Source organism: Hyla sarda, chromosome 1 (assembly GCF_029499605.1).
Source record: "Hyla sarda isolate aHylSar1 chromosome 1, aHylSar1.hap1, whole genome shotgun sequence".
NCBI lineage: Eukaryota > Metazoa > Chordata > Amphibia > Anura > Hylidae > Hyla > Hyla sarda.
The window spans coordinates 72,615,994-72,633,046 of record NC_079189.1 but is presented as its reverse complement, the minus strand read 5'-3'; the positions used below and the strand labels follow the sequence as shown (position 1 = coordinate 72,633,046).

General features: G+C 43.0%; 1 protein-coding gene across 6 annotated transcripts in view; it reads right to left on the bottom strand.

The window, feature by feature from the left end:
- ZCCHC4 (zinc finger CCHC-type containing 4) overlaps positions 1-17,053 on the bottom strand; it is a 42,889-nt gene that overhangs the window by 18,491 nt on the left and 7,345 nt on the right. For 4 of the 6 annotated variants that reach the window (XM_056555836.1, XM_056555813.1, XM_056555822.1 and 1 more), the window contains 5 exons: positions 14,260-14,342; positions 13,890-14,165; positions 8,741-8,821; positions 3,944-4,016; positions 1,178-1,328 (listed from right to left, as the gene is read on the bottom strand). In XM_056555836.1, the coding sequence (XP_056411811.1) occupies positions 1,178-1,328; positions 3,944-4,016; positions 8,741-8,821; positions 13,890-14,165; positions 14,260-14,342 (664 nt within the window). Of the gene's footprint in view, positions 1-1,177; positions 1,329-3,943; positions 4,017-8,740; positions 8,822-13,889; positions 14,166-14,259; positions 14,343-15,773; positions 15,923-17,053 lie in introns of those variants that run through there. The other 2 variants (XM_056555850.1, XM_056555842.1) reach the window with 2 other exon arrangements.

The window sequence follows — 17,053 nt, the reverse complement described above, 5'->3', positions numbered from 1 at the left end:
GCTCTACGCTATGGGAGATGGAGGGGGTTCCCAGACACAGGAGAACCCATTATAAAAAAAAAAGTATTGTTTATCAGGGGTCTCAAACTGCCGGCCTGCGGGCCATTGCGGCCCGCAGAACGAAATTTTGTGTCCCTCACCAGGGATGTGTAATTTGCATCACCCGACGCCCGGGACATGCAGTTTCGGGCGCCAGGCAGGTGATTTCTTCAGGCATTTAGCCCTGCTTCAGGGAAAATGCCAGAAGATGTCACACAATACTTGATGGGGGAGCATATCTGTCCCCTGTGTGTGTGTGTGTGTGTGTGTCTGGTCGCTCTTCATCTGTGTCTGTGATCAAAACCCCCCCACCCAGTTCAATAGAGCCCATTACCTTCACTCCCCCTCCCAATCTCCGGTCGGCCGGAACGAGTCTAATGAGGGACGTTGCGCCGGAGGACGAAAGTGACGTCACTGGTCAGGCCGCCGGCGGAGAGGGGAAGCGCTGCACAGGACAGGTAAGTGTGTCTGTCTGTGTGTCGGGGGGGATGTGACACAATGCTACCTAATGTAGGAAACTATACTACCTAATGTGGGGACACTATGTACCTAATGTGGGGAACCTATGTACCTAATGTGGGGAAACTATGCTACCTAATGTGGGGAACTATGTTACCTAATGTGGGGAACTATGCTACCTAATGTGGGGAACTATGCTACCTAATGTGGGGAACTATGCTACCTAATGTGGGGAACTATGCTACCTAATGTGGGGAACTATGCTACCTAATGTGGGGAACTATGCTACCTAATGTGGGGAACTATATTACCTAATGTAGGGAATCTATGCTACCTGATGTGGGGAAACTGCTGCCTACCTACCGTCCAGTCCCTCCAGCAGTAGCACCCCCATCATGCGTCAGCTCTTGCTATTACCACAGGGGGGTAGGGGGAATGGGGGGGTTGCTGTGGATGAAGGGGGGTGCTACTGCTGGTGGGGGTGTTGCTGATGGATGATGATGGACGCATGATGGGGGCATTATACGTGAGGGGCGCATGATGGGGGAATTGTATGTGAGGGGCACATGCGGCCCAGCCTCACACAGCAGCTACCAACAGTGGCCGCCAGATAATTTGAGTTTGAGACCCCTGCTGTAAATACTAAAGCAATAGGTTATATCCATTAGCTCTGGCTCACCTGTGTTCACTGTCATCCTCCACAGATCGCTCATTCTTTTAAAGCTGAAAGCCAGAGGTTCCACTAAGCCCCCAAAAGGAGGATCGGTCACCATTATGACCCCTTGTCCATCATCTTCCTGTAGAAACTTCTGACAGATGCTCCGTGCGGCCTGAAACACATTATCATGATCTGAGAATCTGAGACAGGACATACTAAGATAAATTATACATACACATACACACTGCTCAAAAAAATAAAGAGAACACTTAAACAACACAATGTAACTCCAAGTCAATCACACTTCTGTGAAATCACGCTGTCCACTCAGGAAGCAACACTGATTGACAATTTCACATGATGTTGGGCAAATGGAACAGACAACCGGAGGAAATAATAGGCAATTAGCAAGACACTCCCAATAAAGGAGTGGTTCTGCAGGTGGTGACCACAGACCACTTCTCAGTTCCTATGCTTCCTGGCTGATCTTTTGGTCACTTTTGAATGCTGGAGGTGCTTTCACTCTAGTGGTAGCATGAGACGGAGTCTACAACCCACACAAGTGGCTCAGGTAGTGCAGCTCATCCAGGATGGCACATCAATGCGAGCTGTGGCAAGAAGGTTTGCTGTGTCTGTCAATGTAGTGTCCAGAGCATGGAGGCGCTACCAGGAGGAACAGGAGGAGCACTGCCAGAGCCCTGCAAAGTGACCTCCAGCAGACTACAAATGTGCATGTGTCCAAACAGTCATAAACAGACTCCATGAGGGTGGTATGAGGGCCTGACATCCACAGGCGGGGGTTGTGCTTACAGCCCAACACCGTGCAGGATGTTTGGCATTTGCCAGAGAAAACCAAGATTGGCAAATTCGCCACTGGCACCATGTGCTCTTCACAGATGAAAGCAGGTTCACACTGAGCACATGACAGGCAGGACAGAGTCTGGCGATGCCATGAAGAACGTTCTGCTGCCTGCAACATCCTCCAGCATGACCGGTTTGGCGGTGGGTCAGTAATGGTGTGGGGTGGCATTTCTTGCCAGAGGTAGCCTGACTGCCATTAGGTACCGAGATTAGATCCTCAGACCCATTGTGAGACCATATGCTGGTGCAGTTGGCCCTGGGTTCCTCCTAATGCAAGACAATGCTAGACATCATGTTGCTGGAGTGTGTCAGCAGTTCCTGCAAGAGGAAGGCATAGATGCTATGGACTGGCCCGCCCGTTCCCCAGACCTGAATCCGATTGAGCACATCTGGGACATCATGTCTCGCTCCATCCACCAACGCCACATTGCACCACAGACTGTCCAGGCAGATGCTTTAGTCCAGGTCTGGGAGGACATCCCTCAGGAGACCATCCCCCACCTCATCAGGAGCATGCCCAGGCATTGTAGGGAGGTCATACAGGCACGTGGAGGCCACACACACTACTGAGCCTCATTTTGACTTGTTTTAAGGACATTACATCTAAGTTGGATCAGCCTGTAATGTGGTTTTCCACTTTGATTTTGAGTGTGACTCCATATCCAGACCTCCATGGGTTGATAAATTTGATTTCCATGGATAATTTTTGTGTGATTTTGTTGTCAGCACATTCAACTATGTAAAGATGAAAGTATTTCATACGATTAGTTCATTCATTCAGATCTAGGATGTGTTATCTTATTGTTCCTTTATTTTTTGAGCAGTAATATAAAATTATATATAAATATATATACACGTGTGTGTGTAAAGAAGAATACTACTACAGCATGTGGAACTACAATGAATACTGCAATTTAATGCGACAGCCCTTTTACATGGGCATATCCACGTCTATAAACAAGCACTGATCCAGTTTAAAGAGCCTTTACACAGATTGATCAGCTCGATCTCTGGAATATTCGTGCAGCCCTTGAAATTCATCATTGCTATCAGTACATCCGCTGATTTAGTCAGCCAATGTACAACAGTTTACTCATTCTTTGCTCGATGGTCCTTTTAGAGGAGCCATGTAGAGGGGCCTTTACTTTATAATGAATGTGCCATACACACAGCCCATCTAGTCTGCCCAATATTCTGAACACTATGACTAGTCCTTGTCCCTATCTTCTATAAAGGATATACTTACGCCTATCCCATGCACGCTTAAACTCCTTCACTGTATTTGCAGCTACCACTTCTGCAGGAAGGCTATTCCATGCATCCACTATTCTCTCAGTAAACCCATACTTCCTGATATTATTGCAGAAACATTTGACCCTCTAATTAAAAAAAACGATGTCCTCTTGTGGTAGTTTATCTTCTTTTAAAATATATCTTCTCCTTTTCAACTGGGAACTCCAACACACCATGGGAAGGGAAAAAAAAAGGTGCATTTTTGATGCTTTTTTTTTTTTCAGCCCTCCAAAAATGCAGTGCCAAAAGTATGTCTGAAAGAAGCATCAACAACCAGTGCTATTTATCGAAGAAAAGGTTTGAAATATCATATATACAGGGAAAATGTGTTAAACCTAGCACACGGCTGCTTTCTTTATACGACCTACAACCTATGGCCGTTAACATGTTGGAAAACTATATAGTCTGCCTCTGCCACAGGTTAGGTTCCTTTGTCAAATAAAATGCTTTCTGACCTGCAAGATAAATATATAAAATATATATTCTCCATTAAACAGATCCATTTTTGTGGTAAGTGTCCATGTAGAAGTTAGTAATGTGTATGGTGCTGCACCTTAAGACAAATTGATTTAAAACCACCTAAAGAAATTATATTCTGATCATAGATGCAAAACAAACATGTAAAATAGTTACCTCTCCACCAAAAAAATGATGGTTAAACATATTATAATGACAAAATTCATCCTGGCCATAGAACTGAGAATACCTGAAAGAAGAGGAAAAATAAACGTAACTTTAAAATAGTTTATGAAACAGCAGACATTCAATACCTATAAGGCAACATTCACATTAACCCCTTAAGGACCAGGCCATTTTACACCTTAGGACCAGAGCATTTTTTGGACATCTGACCACTGTCACTTTAAACATTAATAACTCTGAAATGCTTTTAGTTATCATTCTGATTCCGAGATTGTTTTTTCGTGACATATTCTACTTTAACATAGTGGTAAAATTTTGTGGTAACTTGCATCCTTTCTTGGTGAAAAATCCCAAAATTTGATGAAAAATTTGAAAAGTTTGCATTTTTCTAACTTTGAAGCTCTCTGCTTGTAAGGAAAATGGATATTCCAAATAAAAAAAAATTTGATTCACATATAAAATATGTCCACTTTATGTTTGCATCATAAAATTGACGTGTTTTTAATTTTGGAAGACACCAGAGGGCTTCAAAGTTCAGCAGCAGTTTTCCAATTTTTCACAAAATTTTCAAACTCACTATTTTTCATGGACCAGTTCAGGTTTGAAGTGGATTTGAAGGGTCTTCAAATTAGAAATACCCCACAAATGACCCCATTATAAAAACTGCACCCCCCCCAAAGTATTCAAAATGACATTCAGTCAGCGTTTTAACCCTTTAGGTGTTTCACAGGAATAGCAGCAAAGTGAAGGAGAGAATTCACAATCTTCATTTTTTACACTCGCATGTTCTTGTAGACTCAATTTTTTTTTATTTTTAAAAGGGGTAGAAGGAGAAAATTTATACTTATATTTGTAGCCCAATTTCTCTCGAGTAAGCACATACCTCATATGTCTATGTAAAGTGTTCGGCGGGCGCAGTAGAGGGCTCAGAAGCGAAGGAGCGACAAGGGAATTTTGGAGAGTACGTTTTTCTGAAATGGTTTTTGGGGGGCATGTTGCATTTAGGAAGCCCCTATGGTGCCAGAACAGCAAAAAAAAAAAAAAAAAAAAAAAAAACATGCCATACCATTTTGGAAACTACACCCCTTGAGGAACGTAACAAGGAATTAAGTGAGCCTTAATACCCCACAGGGGTTTCACGACTTTTGCATATGTAAAAAAAAAAAAAAAAAAATTTCACAAAAATGTGTGTTTCCCCGCAAATTTCAAATTTTTGCTGGGGTTAATAGCAGAAAAGACCCCCCCCCCCAAATTTGTAACCCCATCTCTTCTGAGTATGGAAATACCCCATGTGTGGACGTCAAGTGCTCTGCTGGCGAACTACAATGCTCAGAAGAGAAGGAGTGCCATTGACCTTTTGGGAAAAAAATTGTTTGGAATGGAAGTCAGGGGCCATGTGCGTTTACAAAGCCCCCCGTGGTGCCAGAACAGTGGACCCCCCACATGTGACCCTATTTTGGAAACTACACCCCTCACAGAATTTAATAAGGGGTGCAGTGAGTATTTACACCCCACTGGCGTTTGACAGATCTTTGGAACAGTGGGCTGTGCAAATGAAAAATAAAAATTTTCATTTTCACGGACCACTGTTCCAAAAATCTGTCAGACACCTGTGGGGCGTAAATGCTCACTGTACCCCTTATTACATCACGTGAGGGGTGTAGTTTCCAAAATGGGGTCACATGTGGGTATTTATTTTTTTGCGTCTATGTCAGAACCGCTGTAAAATCAGCCACCTCTGTGCAAATCACCAATTTAGGCCTCAAATGTACATAGTGCGCTCTCAATCCTGAGCCTTGTTGTGCGTCCGCAGAGCATTTTACGACCACATATGGGGTATGTCTGTACTCAGGAGAAATTGCGTTACAAATTTTGGGGGTCTTTTTTTTTCCTTTTAACACTTGTGAAAATAAAAGGTAAAGGACAACACCAGCATGTTAGTTTAACATTTTTTTTATTTTTTTACACTAACAAGCTGGTGTAGCCCCAACTTTTCCTTTTCATAAGGGGTAAAAGGAGAAAAAGCCCCCCAAAATTTGTAGTGCAATTTCTCCCGAGAACGGAAATACCCCATATGTGGCCCTAAACTGTTTCCTTGAAATACGACAGGGCTCCGAAGTGAGAGAGCACCATGCACATTTGAGGACTAAATTAGGGATTGCATAGGGGTGGACGTAGGGGTATTCCACGCCAGTGATTCACAAACAGGGTGCCTCCAGCTGTTGCTAAATTCCCAGCATGCCTGGACAGTCAGTGGCTGTCCGGAAATGCTGGGAGTTGTTTTGCAACAGCTGGAGGCTCCGTTTTGGAAACACTGCCATACAATACGGTTTTCATTTATATTGGGGGGGGGGAGACAGTGTAAGGGGGTGTATATGTAGTGTTTTACCCTTTATTATGTGTTAGTGTAGTGTAGTGTAGTGTTTTTAGGGTACATTCGCACTGACGTTTGAGCTGCGGCGAAACTTGAAGCAGGAAACTTACTGTAAACCCGCCAGTGTGAATGTACCCTGTACGTTTACATGGGGAGGCAAACCTCCAGCTGTTTCAAAACTACAACTCCCAGCATGTACTGACAGACCGTGCATGCTGGGAGTTGTACTTTTGCAACAGCTGGAGACACACTGTTTGGAAAACCTTCAGTTAGGTTCTGTTACCTAACTCAGTATTTTCTAACCAGTGTGCCTCCAGCTGTTGCAAAACTACAACTCCCAGCATGTACTGATCGCTGAAGGGCATGCTGGGAGATGTAGTTATGCAATAGCTGGAGGTACGCAACTACAACTCCCAGCATGCCGAGACAGCTGATTGCTGTTTGGACATGCTGGGATTTGCAGTTTTGCAAAATCTGGAGGGCTACAGTTTTAGAGAACACTGCAAAGTGATCTCTAAACTGTGGTCCTCCAGCTGTTGCAAAACTACAATTCCCAGCATGCCCCGACAGCAAACAGTTGTTTGGGCATGCTAGGAGTTGTAGTTTTGCAAGATCTGGAGGGCTACAGTTTAGGGACCACTATATAGTGGTCTCGAACTGTAGCCCTCCAGCTGTTGCAAAACTACTTATTCCAGCATGCCCAAACAGCTGTCTGGGCATGCTGGGAGTTGTAGTTTCGCAACATCTGGAGGGCTACAGTTAGAGACCACTGTATAATGGTCTCAAGCTGTACCCTCCAGATGTTGCTAGGCAACTCACTGACTTCCGTCGGATCCAGCCGCACGTTATCGCCGCCCTCCGATCTCCGTCGCCCGCAGCCTCCGTCGCCCGCCCTGATCGGTAAGTGGATCTTCGGCGCCGGTCCCTGTCGTTTCCCCGTCCTGCCCCGTCTATTGTGGGAGGGCAGGACGGGGAAAACTAAAGTAAACCCCCCCGCCTCCGATCTGCTATTGGTGGTCTAGACTCTAGATAGCCGGTGTTCAGCACACTGCGGGACAACATCGCGGAGGTGATCGCAATGTGAACCTAACATACCGGTGCCCGGGAGCGGTGAGATATAACGTATCCTGTTCTATTACATATTTGCTATGTCCGCACTTACAGTGTAAATCTGTCCAATTTGCTACTATCCTGCTGGCAGAATTATTTGAACATTAATGACTTCTTGCATACAAAAATGATTGACCCAAAATATTCAGGCTGGTGAACCTCTGTGCATGGTTACTCTTGGTTACCAACACCTTAGTTTGGATTTTGTGGAGATTAATTGGAATACATTGCTAACCGATTTTGAATGGATGCTACTGGTTACTGATATCAGACTGAAACTGACTTATATTGCAATATCCTGGAGAGAAAGGATAATTGCATTTTCCAGATGAACTTGAATTTTTTCCTACATCAAATTTTTATTGATAATTATTTATGAAGTGGTCTCATTTTTAACTTAGATTTTATATTGTATTTCTTATATTAATTCTTATTTTAATATTATAATATTGTAACAGTTGGAGTGGTGTTATCAGAAGGGCCCTGTGAGACACTTATCTCCACTAGTTTACCATATATCTATATCAGTATTAATAAATTCAATTTACCTATATTTTATCTTTGCCATTTGTTCAAGACCTTGAGCCCCAATTTATTTTTATTTTTAGATTTGTAAATTACTTCTATTAAAAAACTCTTTACCCTTCCAGTACATTTTAACAGCAGTATGCTAAAGAGGAAATTCTTTTCTTTTTGAATAAATTTTTTGTCTTGTCCACAGTGCTCTCTGCTGACACCTCTGTCCATGTCAGGAACATTCCAGAGCAGCATAGGTTTGCAATGGGGATTTTCTCCTGCTCTGGACAGTTCCTGATACGGGCATCAGGTGTCAGCAGAGAGCACTCTGTAGCATACAGCTGCTAAAAAGTACTGGAAGGGTGAAGATTTTTTAATAGAAGTAATTTACAAATCTGTTTAACTTTCTAGCACCAGCTGATTTAAAATAAATAAATAAATATATATATATATATATATATATATATATATATATATTTTTTTTTTTATTTTATTTTTTTTTTTCCACCGGAATACCCCTTTACGTTCAAAACATTGGACAAAAAAAGAAGCAAGCACTATTTTTTAGCTGGTAAAGTTCATGAAAATGACGGACACCATGCAGGAAACTAAATAAATCCCACTAAAGTCAATGGGGTCCATCCAACTCCTCCACTGTGTAGCGGATTAAACAGATTTTTTTTCTACGCCAATGATGGACAGGTGAATAGAAAGAGAAGTGAGCCATTAACGCAGGTAAGCATACAATGTAAGCCCATCTTTCTAGGTACATAAACATTCTTCCTTACCTAAAGTCAATGTCTAACAAGAAACTCTTCACCTTTGGATTTGAGTTTTCAAGGGACTTAAACCTTATCCACTCGTGTAATCTGAAAAATAATGCAGACAGTGCTCAATATGGCAGACAGGCTATTATATTATCAGTTCAAAAAGGCCACCGCTCACCTATTTCCAATTGGTGCACGGAGACCAATTCCGTAAGGCTGAGGTCACATCTGTGTTGGACCAGCGAGTCCTGACTGGACAACTAACGCTGCAAGCAGTACTTTTTATGTCTAGTACAGGCATAGGCAACATTCAGCATGGCAGATGTATTGGACTATATCTCCCATGATGCTTTGGCAGTATATTGGCTGTAAAAGCATTGAGGGGGATGTTGTCCAAAACATATGTAGTGCCGTAGGTTGCCTTTGCCTGGTCTAGTAAATCCAGTTAAATAAACAGTCACCAAACAGAAACCCAACAGACCCTATTAATCAATGGGATCTCTTGGGATCTGTTGTACAATGGACCATCTGGCTTCTTTTTGATTACCGCATTTTTCGCCGTATAAGACGCAATTTTTCTTCCACAAAACTGTGGGGGGGGGGGGGGGGGAGTTGGTGCATCTTATACGGCAAATACACATTAAAACCATGTCCTATCGCGGTGGTCCCTGCGGCCATCAACGGCCGGGACCCGCGGCTAATACAGGACATCACCGATCGTGATGCCCTGTATTAACCCTTCAGACGCGGCGATCAAAGCTGACCGCCGCGTCTGAAGCGAAAGGGACACTAACCTGGCTGCTCAGTCGGGCTGTTCGGGATGGCCGCGGTGAAATTGCGGCGTCCCGAACAGCTTACAGGACACCGGGAGGGACCTTACCTGCCTTCTCGTGTCCGATCGGTGAATGACTGCTCCGTGCCGGGATCCCCTGCATGGCCGGCGCTCTCCGTCGTCATCACGTCGTCGCGCACGCCGTCCCGTGATCCAATAGGAGCGGCGTGCGTAGCGAAGTGATGGCGGCAACGGAGAGCGAGGATACCAGGCAGCAGAGACGTTCCGGAGCGACGGGGGTACCCCGGGGACGCGGCGACAGCGATGGAGGGCGACATTCAGGGCAGCGGGGACGATCCGGAGCAGCGGGGACACGTGAGTACTACCTCCTATACTAGTGGTCTTCAACATGCGGACCTCCAGATGTTGCAAAACTACAACTCCTGGCATGCCCGGACAGCCAACGGCTGTCCGGGCATGCTGGGAGTTGTAGTTTTGCAACATCTGGAGGTCCGCATGTTGAAGATCACTGTCCTATACTTTACATTGTATTTGGTTCAGAATCTTTTTTTTTCTAGATTTTCCTCCTTTAAAATTGGGTGCGTCTTATATGCCGGAGCGTCTTATATGGCGAAAAATACGGTATTTTGACAGAGGCTGCGAAACAGATGTAAACATAAGTAGAACCAAGAAAATTGTGGTGCCCAGCACCTTTGTCTTCTTAAACTACTAGTCTTTATTAATTCACAATAAAAGCCAAAAATTCGGAGGTACAAAGAACTGCTATATGGATGTAGCTGGAGAAACAAAATAAAGACGGACACTTTTCAGGTCTTCATGATTATTATGCAGTCTATGAAACATCTCTGTTTTTTCTCCTGCTACATGCCTTAGTGCAATTTTTTTTTTTTTTTACTTTTTTTGTAATGGCTTTCAATATGGATTAAAAACATGAGTAGATTTTGTCTGCTATAGTTCCCATCTGTGCCGAAGCCTCCATCACAATACTAAAAAACAGAGCCAGAATGGTCCATTACAACAGATGCCCAAGGATCCAGAGGAATCCAGTTGACTATATTGGGGTCCTTCAGGTTTCTGTCTGGTGTTCGTCTATTTAACCTCTTAAGGACCCAGGACGAATGGGTACGTCCTGGGTCCCGGTCCTGCGATATAACGCGGGGTCACACGGTGACCTCGCATCATATCGCGGCGGGCCCGGTGTCATAGTGAAGCCGGGATCCGCCTCTAATAGCGTGCGGCACTGATCGCTGTGCCGCGCGCTATTAACCCTTTAGCCGCACGCTCAAAGCTGAGCGGCTAAAAACGAAAGTGAAAGTTGCCGGTTAGCTCAGGGAGCTGTTCGGGATCGCCGCGGTATAATCGCGGCATCCCGAACAGCTGTAGCACAGGAGGAAGTCTTCTTACCTTCTCCTGTGCTGTCCAATCGCCGAATGAATGCTTCAAGCCTGAGATCCAGGCTTGAGCATTCAATCGCCGAAAACACCGATTGATCCATTCCTATGGAGATGGATCAATCAGTGTAAAAGATCAGTAAATGCAATGTTATAGCCCCTTATGGGAGCTATAATACTGCATAAGAAAAAAGTGTAAAAAAATCATTAACCCTTTCAATTATCCCTTCCCCTAATAAAAGTTTGAATCACCCGGCATTTCCAAGAATAAAAAAAACACACTGTAAATAAAAATAAAAATAAACATATGTGGTATCGCCGCGTGTGGAAATGTCCGAATTATAAAAATATACCACTTTTTAAACCGCTCGTTCAATGGCGTACGCGCCAAAAAATTCCAAAGTCCAAAATAGCGAATTTTTGATCACTTTTTATACCACAAAAAAGTGAATAAAAAGTGATCAAAAAGTCTGATCAGAACAAAAATGGTACCGCTAAATACTTCAGATGACGGCGCAAAAAATGAGCCCTCATAGCGCCCTGAACACAGAAAAATAAAAAAGTTATAGGGGTCAAAAGATGACCACTGTTTTAAGTCTGGTCCCAAAACCAGATACGGGGCAAAAATGAGCCGACTGGAGTCACTATCACTATATTCAAATGAATCAGAGGGGGTACGGGTCCAGCTGGGATACGGCGGCGCCCGGTTTTGAAATTTTCCAACCGGAACCGGCAGCCGTAGCCACTAACCATGTTGTGAATACAGTCTAAGGCTGGGTTCACACCACGTTTTTTGCAATACAGTTCCCGTATAAGTTTTCAATTTGAAAACCGTACGGAACCGTATTGAAAACCATATGCATTGACTCTCCATTGAAAACGATGCATCTGGTTGTGTCTGTTTTTTTCCCGTACCCAAAACCGTAGCCTACCCCGGTTTTTGGTCCGGGTGAAAAACCTATTGAAACGTATATGTTTTTTTTTTTTTTTTTTTTAACATGGGAGTCAATGGGAACCGTACAGAACCGTATGTGCGTACGATTCCATTCAGTTTTCACCACACGGTTTTTGACTTTGCATAGTTTTTTTTTCTTAGAATTTCAATCAAACAAGTGAAACTTTATTCATATTGGAGTGAAAAGTTAAAAACGTATAAAAAAAATTTCCTAAAAAACGGATGCAACCAGACATCATTTTTCAAACCGTATACAGTTTTCAACCGTATACGAATTAAAATTTGTACACGTTTTGATACAGTTTTTGAGGAATCCGTTTTTTTTTTTGTTTTTTTTTTTTTATCAAAAACCTGATACGGGAACTGTATTGCAAAAATGTGGTGTGAACCCAGCCTTACAGGATTTGTCCAGACAAAAGATACTGCTTGTAGTGTTTTTTTGTCTGGTCAGGTTTCGCCATTTAAATAAAATTTGTGACAGAGCTCCCACCTCTGAACATAGCTCTGACACATATGTTAACTATATGCTATATAACACATGTCAAGCTATTTTGTCTGTTATCACCAGTGATATCACCACTCCAATAGTAATCACAGTATCATATTATTTACCTGTATGGGCGAATTCATAAAGGGATGAAAAAAAAACTTCAGATGTGTGCAGATAAATATGGGAACAAACAAGCAAGTGAGATTACAAAAATCCCACCGGCATGCTTTTTTTTAAATGAACTGGTGCCAGAAAGTTAAACAAATTTGTAAATTACTTCTATTAAAAAAAAAAATCTTAATCCTTCCAGTACTTATTAGCTGCTGAATACTACAGAGGAAATTATTTTCTTTTTGGAACACAGAGCTCTCTGCTGAATCACGAGCACAGTGCTCTCTGCTGACATCTCTGTCCATGTTAGGAACTGTCCAGAGCAGCATATTTTTGCTATGGAGATTTTCTCCTACTCTGGACAGTTCTTAAAACAGAGATGGACAGAGATGTCAGCAGAGAGCACTGTGCTTGTGATTCAGCAGAGAGCTCTGTGTTCCACAAAGAAAATAATTTTGTATTCAGCAGCTAATAAGTACTGGAAGGATTAAGATTTTTTAATAGAAGTAATTTACAAATCTGTTTAACTTTCTGGCACCAGTTGATTTAAAAAAAAAAAAAAAAGTTTTCCACCTAAGTACCCCTTTAATTGAGATGCAGATTTGTATTCCCCCAGTAGAACAATTCTGTTGTGGAAAGAGTCCAATGATGATCATGATAAAATTCACAATGAAAACCGCGGGTAATGTACAGTTACAGAGTTTGCTGTGGATCTTAGTCGCAGACTCACAACACCATCTGTGAATTTCCAAAACATTCATTCCCCCCCTTTTCAGATTTCACATGAAAGTATGAATCTGCAAATCAACACCAAATCTGCACAGACATCTATCTGCATGATTCAGTGTGAATCGGACGGTCGGATTTCCATGCAGATTGTGATTAGAGATGAGCGAACTTACAGTAAATTCGATTCGTCACGAACTTCTCGGCTCGGCAGTTGATGACTTTTCCTGCATAAATTAGTTCAGCTTTCTGGATGCTCCGGTGGGCTGGAAAAGGTGGATACAGTCCTAGGAGACTCTTTCCTAGGACTGTATCCACCTTTTCCAGCCCTCCGGAGCACCTGAAGGCTGAACTTAATTTACGCAGGATAAGTCATCAACTGCCGAGCAGAGAAGTTCGTGACGAATCGAATTTACTGTAAGTTCTCTAATTGTGATCCATGCAAATCCGAACGATATGGCCTTTTCTTTAGAGCAGTGTTTCCCAACCTGGGTGCCTCCAGCTGTTGCAAAACTACAACTCCCAGCATGCCCGGACAGCCGTTGGCTGTCCGGGCATGCTGGGAGTTGTAGTTTTGCAACAGCTGGAGGCAGCCTGGTTGAGAAACACTGCCTTAGAGTAAGCATTCTGAAGAATATGATCGCCATGAGGACATACAGTCATAATCATTAGTGTAATAGCGGTGCGTTTATTGTCTGGCATACCTGGGAGTGCCCACACACAGTACCCGGGTAAAGCCCAGGCTGATAATTGTGTCCAGGAAAAATGTGCAGCTCCTATCTGTAAACAGGTACTGGGCATTACTCTTCTTGTTCTTCAGTGGGACCAGCAGCTGACTGGGTCTCTTCATTTGAGATAGAGAGACATCACCAAGTAGATGGTGACCCGGGTGCTCCGGCCAGTCCCCCTCCAGTAAAAGCAGCTGGCACTCTCTGCAAAACTTCCTCTTTGCTAGTGGGAGTGCAATGAATTCTTGAAACCTGTTGTAGAGATTTCCGTATAGATTTTAATTGATCAGATCAGAACAAAATTTTCTTCAATAACTCCACACAGTTCTGTCTTGTAATAAGGTACCTTGCCACGTACTGTTGATGGGTTATAGGCGGCTGACAGCTGCGATTATGCTCCTCTCTTGCTAGAAGACGGGCTTGTGAGACCTGTCAACAAATCTTGTTAAGGTGCCTTATACCGACTATGTTATGTATCTGCATCAGCCACAAACATTAAAGGGTACCTTTCATCAAAAACACTTTTGATATATTATAGATTAATGTACGCAGAATAACTTTCCAATAGCATGTTATTAAAAAATATGCTTCTTTCTATTTAATTTTCCACTTTGAAAAAAAATGACCACTAGGGGTCTCCCTACCAGTCCCTTTTTTATAGATTTCAGACTCATGCTGGAGTCCTAAATCTCAGACTGCAGCCGGGACACAGACAAACTCACCAATACACACTGCCAGGGAGCAGTGTTAAGCTTGTCTGTGTCTCGGCTGCAGTCTGAGATTTAGGACTCCAGCATGAGTCTGAAATCTATAAAAAAAAGGACTGGTAGGGAGACCCCTAGTGGTCATTTTGTCAAAGTGGAAAATTAAATAGAAAGAAGAATATTTTTTAATAACATGCTATTGGAAAGTTATTCTGCGTACATTAATCTATAATATATCAAAAGTTTTTTTTATGAAAGGTACCCTTTAAAGGAGTTATCCATTGAAAAACTTTTTTTTTCATATCAACTGGCTTCAGAAAGTTAAACAGATTTGTAAATTACTTCTATTAAAAAATCTTAATCCTACCAGTACCTATCAGCTGCTGAAGTTGAGTTGTTCTTTTCTGTCTGACAACAGTGCTCTCTACCGACACCTCTGTCTGTCTCAGGAACTGTCCAGAATAGAAGCAAATCCCCATAGCAAACCTCTCCTGCCCTGGACTGTTTCTGAGACAGACAGAGGTGTCAGCAGAGAGCACTGTGGTCAGACAGAAATGAACAATTCATCTTTAGCAGCTGCTAAATTATAATCCTTCCAGGACTTATCAGCTGCTAAAGATGAGTTGTTCTTTTCTGTCTGACCACAGTGCTCTCTGCTGACACCTCTGTATGTCTCACAAACATTCCAGGGCAGGAGAGGTTTGCTATGGGGATTTGCTTCTATTCTGGACAGTTCCTGAGACAGACAGAGGTGTCAGCAGTAAGCACTGTTGTCAGACAGAAAAGAACAACTCAACTTCAGCAGCTGATAGGTACTGGTAGGATTAAGATTTTTTAGTAGAAGTAATTTACAAATCTGTTTAACTTTCTGGAGCCAGTTGATATGAAAAAAAAAACGCTCTTTGTTTTTGCGGGTTTTCCGCTGCGTATTTGAAAGGGGCGGGCTCTTCTCGGCTGTCCATAGCAGATTTTCCTCTGCCGCAGTCCCTACTGACTTCAATGGGGCTTGCGGCGGATTTTCCGCAGCGTAAATTCCTCCGTGGAAAATCTGCTGCGGATAGCCGAGAAGAGCTCGCACCCTTTCAAATATGCAGCGGAAAACCCGGAAAATCAACACTCATAAAAGTGTTTTGCTGCAGTTGAGCTATAAACCTACCATTCTTTTGTGCCATCTATTTTTTGGAAAGCTGAACTACAGCCAACATGACCGTTTTTATAGCTGCCATCTGCACTTCGCATTCCTAGACCAAGGCCTAGTAACATAGGGGGGAGAATTTATTAAAACCTGTCCAGAGGAAAAGTTGCTCAGTTGCCTATAGCAACCAATCAGATCGCTTCTTTCTTAAGGCCTCTGCAAAATGAAAGAAGCGATCCAATTGGTTGCTATGGGCAACTCAGCAACTTTTCCTCTGGACAGGTTTTGATAAACCTCCCCCATGGACCCTATACCGCGTAGGCTAATAACGTCCAAATGCAATGGTGTCCGCTCACCTCCGGAGCCGAATCTCCGGCACACCTGTGCTGTCACGGACCCGCCGGTCCCGCCCCGGCTTCAACAGCGTATAGAAGGAAGGATTGTCCGGCACCAGGTATGCTCTAAAAGATTTCTTTTATTCAAGCCATAGCAAGGAAACAGACATCACAGGACTGTAGTAATCTGACGCGTTTCGCTCTCTCTTGAGCTTAAACGTAGTCTGTTTCCTTGCTATGGCTTGAATAAAAGAAATCTTTTAGAGCATACCTGGTGCCGGACAATCCTTCCTTCTATGCGTAGGCTAATAAGACCTACATCTGTTCCCTATGTTAGACAAAAAACTATTGTGTTTCACACAGACAAAACTAGTTCTTGCAGTTGACAAAGTAAAGTAACAACTTGAAAAAAACAACTTGGCTGAATAAATAAACACCCTTTTTTATTATTATTATTATTTAGGGGTGAACACCATTGGCTGGACAGTGGCTTCACATTAGAGCCTTGCCAAATGTCCCGCAGGATCCAATAGAAAACTTGCGGTGGTAATGAGATTGTTGCGGGTGGGCAGTCACAAAACATACAGCGGGTCCCAAAAAATCCCATGCAGTCCAACAAACCTCAAATGCTACAAGAGGCTGATGAAATGACACGGGGGGTACTTTTTTTTTTTTTAAACTGTGACAAAATGTTTACAGGAGCGAGTAAGATTGGACACACACCTTGCAGGAGGAGGCGGTGGTAATGGTAAGAAATACATTGGGAGAAGGATTATACTTTACATATATTGGTAATGCTGAAACATTAGATTTATTAGGATTACATTGGTGGCCAAAAGGCACTGGCACCATCACAGTGACAGGCATGGTGACTGATCATCAGCCTTTCTTATGAAGTGGGCAGTCAAAATCTAGAAAACGGGTATTCCAGTCATTGACACTTAGGGCCAATGGCTGGAGATAACA